This window comes from Propithecus coquereli, unplaced genomic scaffold (genome assembly GCF_000956105.1).
Source record: "Propithecus coquereli isolate 6110/MARCELLA unplaced genomic scaffold, Pcoq_1.0 Scaffold709, whole genome shotgun sequence".
Classification (NCBI taxonomy): Eukaryota; Metazoa; Chordata; class Mammalia; order Primates; family Indriidae; genus Propithecus; species Propithecus coquereli.
Window position 1 is genome coordinate 84,541 of NW_012153163.1, and position 6,091 is coordinate 90,631.

General features: G+C 32.4%; 1 protein-coding gene across 1 annotated transcript in view; it reads right to left on the reverse strand.

The window, feature by feature from the left end:
- Positions 1-1,013: 1,013 nt before the first annotated feature.
- LOC105824022 (protocadherin alpha-3-like) overlaps positions 1,014-6,091 on the reverse strand; it is a 14,725-nt gene continuing 9,647 nt past the window's right edge. Inside the window, exon 4 of the mRNA XM_012661356.1 lies at positions 1,014-1,017. Within this exon, the coding sequence (XP_012516810.1) occupies positions 1,014-1,017 (4 nt within the window). The remainder of the gene's footprint in view (positions 1,018-6,091) is intronic.

A 6,091-nucleotide genomic window follows, 5' to 3' on the forward strand; every position in this document is an offset into this window, starting at 1 on the left:
ACTTGTAATGCAAAGAAATAAGATATCGTCATATAATTGTTTCTGATATAATCTTTAAAGGTGTGTTTCCCATTTCCTTTATGTTTTGTAAGAATCTTATTATCTCTGCTATTATGACTTCCCCTGAACGTTCAGATTATTTAAACATTAATCAATTTTCAAGACTACTTGCCTGATAGTTATTCATAGTGATAATTTTAAAAATAATTTAGTACACAATGGTAAAAAAATCAAGAAATTGATAATAAATGTTTTGAAAATAACATCAACTGATGTTTTCTACTTTCTATTACAAATAGTGAAGGATATGAAAGTATGAAATTATGCCATTAGTTATGGCAGAATGTCATACAAAACACATAAAGATATCCTTTGAAAGAAGTAAATATTAAGTATTTAAAAGCCAAGTTAACAATGTGGTATTAACAATGTGTGCATTGTAATCTACAGAATATTTTGGTAGATACTGAGTATTTTAAAAGATATACTCAATAAAGCAAAGGTCATCAACATTATCAGTTCACATGCTTCTCTCATTCTGGAAAAATATCTTGTGTAATTATATAGATATTTCTAGAGAAAACAAGACCCGACATTTGACTCACCCCCACATCTGTTAAATTATATTTACTTTTCAAATTATCACCTGCATTTGTGTTACAATGACCAACTGTTATTATGATCCTTATTTTCTCAAAAACTATATATTCTCCAGTGTGAATTTCATGAGAGATTCCATAGGAAGAAAAAAAAAACTTTAATCTTCTTCCAAGCCATTTTTCAATCAAATATTATAGATTACTTTCTTGACTAATCTAGTCAGTTACTGTCTTTGCTAGATATTTCAGTCATATTTAAGTCATTGTGTAAATAGAACTTCTTCCTTGAGAATGAATTTAGATTGAAAAAAACCATGTAATGCTTTAAGGTGTCTCCATTTAATTCATGGGAAGCCTTCAGAAATACACTAACCCAAGAAAGTTTAATTTTCATTAGAGTATAGATGTCCTTCATTACCTGCAAAAATTCAGAATAAAATTTTAATAAGCTATTTTTCTCTTCCCTTACCTGTAGAAAATTATATAGGTATACCAGATTGCAGAGAAATAAGAGGAAAAGTTGAAGCAATTGTATAAAGATGTATACATAACTTTTTTTTTGGAGACAGGGTCTCACTCTGTTGTCCAGGCTAGAGTGCAGTGGTACAATAATAGCTCACTGCAACCTCAAGCTCCTGGGCTGAAGCGAACCTCCTGCCTCAGCCTCCCGAGTAGCTGGGACTTCAGATGTGTGCCACCATACCAGGCTAATTTTATACTTTTTAGAGATGGGGGTCTCACTCAGGCTGGTCATGAACTGTATAAATAATTTATGCAGCTATGTCACTTGAGTACTAAAAAATTAATTCTGTATGAAAATTAATTTATCCTATGAAAGCAGACCATGTACATATGATGCACATCTTAGCACTGCTTGTATTAATATTAATATAATGGTTCAGAGGAGAAGGCATAACTGCCCTATAGAGGATTGTGCTAAAATGTCCATATTATATATCCTCTTTGAATAGAAAATATGAGAGTAATTCGAAAGTACCCCTAAGAGAATGGAAAATTAAATTAATTATTATTTTTTTCATGCAACTGTAATGCTTTCCTTAGTGTCAAAGGAGCTCACTTGATGGAAACAGACAATGGAGCTAATTCAAGGCATATGACCCCAAGAGAATTTTTTATGCCTCTAAGCTACAGACTGATTGATTATTAAACTAAGAGAAATGATGATCTCTCAGGTTACATCCAGTTTTTAAATTGAAGGTCAAGTAAGTGGAAACTTGGTGGGAGGAAAGTTTCTTATAACACTAGCCAGAACCCAACTTAGAAATATATTTTTAAAAAGAAAAAGAAAATTCTAAAACTGAAAAATGCCATAATTGAAGTTAAGAATTCAATTGATGATTTGGATAGTGGACTGGAGTAACAAGAGAAAATAACTAAAGTAAAAGATGGGTCAGAATAAAATATACCTCATGTAACAAAGAGAAAAAGTTATTTAAAAATTTAAATGAGGCATAAAAGACAAAAGTGATATGGTAAAAGGGTTTAACATACATGCACTTATAGTCACAGAAGAAGAGGAGAGAAAATATTATATGAAGTAGAAACAATATTTGAAGGCATACTGCTAAGTCTTTTCTTAAGCAGATAAAATATATCAACCCACAGATATAAAAAGCTTTAAAAACTGCAAACAAGATAAAAACAAAGTAAACTAAAACTGGGCATGTAATAGTATATCTGTTGAAAATGAAAACAAAAAAGTGTAAAGAGAGCTAGAGAGAAAAAAAGATACACTAACTGAACAATAAACTTGACAGCTGACTTCTTAAAGAACACTATGGAATGTCATCTTGAAAGTGCTGGAAATAATAACTTTAATACCCAACAAAACTATCTCAAAAGTGATAGTAAAATAAAGACATTTCCAGATATAAAAAACTTAAAGATGCTCTGAATGTCAAAGTGAAGAAATTCAACAAAGCGCAGGTAAACAGCAGGAGAAAAAAAAAGAAAAAGAAAAAGAAATTTAAAACTTAAAGGTTTCTTTACCAGCAGGCCACACTAAAAGAAATATTAAAGAATTTCTTCAAGAAGAAAATGATCCCAGAGAGAAACATGAATATAAATGGGTGCTAACTGTACAAAACAATTGTAATATATTGTGTATCTAGAATATATGAAAAATTAAAACACATAACAGTAACAAAAAGGGAGGTGCAGGTAAATGGAGTTATTATTCAAGGTCTTAGCATTGTCTGAAAGTGGTAAAACTATTGATTTAATTTAGGTCTTAATAAGCCAAGAATGTATGTTATAATCTCTAGGAAATCAGTAAAAGCATTAATAAAAGAATACAAGAATACATATATAACTTAATACATATATAACCTTAAAAGATAACAGAGGTAGTGACATCAGCAAAGTGGTGTTATAAGAAGCACCAGACCCTCCACAGACATACCAAGTCAATAACAGTAGATGGGCCAGTTCCCATGGTGAGAAATCCAGAAATCAGTTAAGAGTGTCCTGTGCCCCAGGCAAGTACAAACCCAGCTATATCAAAGATAATAGGAAAATTTAGGACACCCTCTAATTATAGTACTGTCCTCCAGCACAGTGCCACTAGATCAGGAGGAAACTCCCAGGTCATGGCTTCTCCCTGGGAGGAAAAGAGAAAAGTAAAAGCATGTACCCAAAATGTTCTGACTTTTCAGGGGGACTGCCCAAGGGACTGATTTCTGTCTCACCTGTCTCAGAGCACTGATGGAACCCAGTATATTCTAGCTGCCTGATGGCAACTGAGAAAAATAAAGAACTGGATGGTATGCTGATGATCCAGAGGACCTGTGACACAGCAGACAGAGCACAATTAAACTCTCCTCATGTGGGAAAGAGAAGAGTGCAGCATGCATCCAAAGTCCACTTTTTAGTGGGCAGTCCAAAGGAATAGTTGTGGTCTCATCTGACACAGGGCAGTGGTAGGACTCAGCGTATTTGAGATACCTGGGAGTTGCTCAGAACCAAAAAGAGCTGAATGAATACTGCTGCTCCAGATGACCCACAGTACAGTACACATATACCAAAGGGAGCAAGAAATTAGAGCTCTCTCCAATAAAAGAAACAAACAGATCCTTCTAATTAGGAATTTACACATACAAGTCATGGCAGATGCATCCACAGAAAAGGTTTGAGAGTTCCCCAGAATCTCTAGCCAGCCTGACTAGTAAAGGTCTTTCTCTGTACAAATCCAGGCCAAAAAGAGTGGGAGAAGTGGCTGTTTTGTTTTTATTTTTGTTTTCAAACACATGGATATCAATACAAAGGAAAAAAGAATATGAAAGAACAGGGGAACGTGGCAGGAAATTATCCTGCAGTAGAATATACATTCTTCTCAAGCAAATTCTGAGCATTTTCCAGAATAGATCACATATCAGGTCACAAAACAAGTCTTAACAAATTTAATAAGGTTGAAATAATACTAAATATTACAATGGAATGAAATTAGTGGAAGTGAAACTGGAAAATCCACAAATATGTGGTAATTAAATAACAAATTTTTAGAGTCAAAGAGGAAACCAAAAGGGAAATTAGAAAATCATACTGACATAAATGAAAATGAAGACACAACATACCAAAACTTTCAGGATGCAATAAAAGCAGTACTAACAAGGAAGTTTATACTGATAAATGCCTACATTAGAAATGAAGAAAGATCTCAGAAAAAAAACCCTAACTTTATAATTTAAGGAACAAGAAAAAGAAGGATAAACTAGGCCCAAAGCAAAAGGAAGAAAATAATAAAGATTAGAGCAAAAATAAATGAAATAAGGAATAGAAAAGTAATAAGAAAAATTAACAAAACATAGTTGATTTTTTCAAAAGATCAACAAAATTGATAAACCCTAAGCTAAACTAAGAAAAAAAGAGGCTTAAACTCACAAATGAAAGCAGAGGCATTACAACTGATGCCACGATTATAAGAGATTATTATAAACAATTATATATCAATGAAGATAACCAAGAAGAAATGAATAAATTCCTACCAAGGAATACATACAACCCACCAAGACCCGTATCATGAGGAAATGGAAAATCCGAACAAAGCTATAACTAGTAAAGAGATTGAATCAGTAGTCAAAACCTCCTAACACAAAAAAAGCCCAAGACCAGATGTCTTCACTAGAGAAGACTATCAAACACTTAAAGAAGACTCAATGCCTATCTTGCTTAAATTCTTTCAAAAACATTAAAGAAAAGTGAACACTTCAAAACTCATTTTATGAGTACAACAAAAAATGGGGGGAAAATGAATTTTAATCCCTACTTTACAACAGTGATGAAGAATATACTCCAAATGGATTGTAGATGTAATGTAAACAATGAAACAAACATAACACAGGAAATTATCTATATGACAGAGAATCAAGAAGCAAAAATTGATAAATTGAACTTAATTAAAATCAAAAATTTCCATTCATAAAAGATACAAAGGAATCAAAAACAAGCCATGAGGAAGAAAAATATCAAGAAATGGGTTATGTCCAGAAAATAAGACTTTTTTTAAGTAATAAGAAAAATACAAGGTGAAGGAATAAAGTTCCATGGAAACAAACAAGAAAAAAAAAGAGAAAAGATAAACACAACAGAATAGAAAAACAAGCAGATTTCAATAGCTATTGGATAAAATAAGATATAAAAATAGCCAAGAATTATACAGAAAGGTCCTCAACCTCATTTAAACATGAAATGAATTCAAATGAGAATACAAAACTCACCCAGTAAAATGGCTGACATGAAAATAATCTGACAAATGTAGAGATGATGTGGAGCAGCAGAAATTCTTTATACACTCCTAGGAATGTAAACAGGTAAACACATCTAGGAAAATTGGTTGGCATTATCTACCCAAGGTAAAGATATACACATATTTTGTGATCCACTAACCCAACTCCTAGGTAAATACTTAGGAGAAATCTATGTACATAAGCATCCAAAGAAATGTATATTTAAGACAGAATTATTTGAACTAGACATTAAGAGATACAATGCAAAATCCTCAACAGGAGAATAAATAATGCATGGTATATTTGTGAAACAGCACTAAAAACAGATAAATGAGCTACAATCACATGTAGCAATATGCATGACTTCATAAACAATGAGTGATAAATACAAAGAACACACAAACAAATGCACAGATAACACATCTTGTGCAATTCCAATTAGATGAACTTCCCCAAACAGGCTACAAACAACTACAGTTATAAAATTCAAATGTGTGGCCACATTTGGAGGGAAAATATAGGGAAGTGATTTGGCAGGTGCACGTGAGAGGTTTCAAAGATGGAAGATAACAGAGTTGTTCACTTTCAGACATTGATTGAGCTATATTATTTCTGTCTGAGCGCGTTTGTGTATGTATTATAGGTTGACGTAAAAATCATTTCCTAAAAAGTTGATTATCACAGAAAATAAATAAGGTAAAGATATCAGACACAAAATTTACTAGAAACTGCAATTATATATATGAA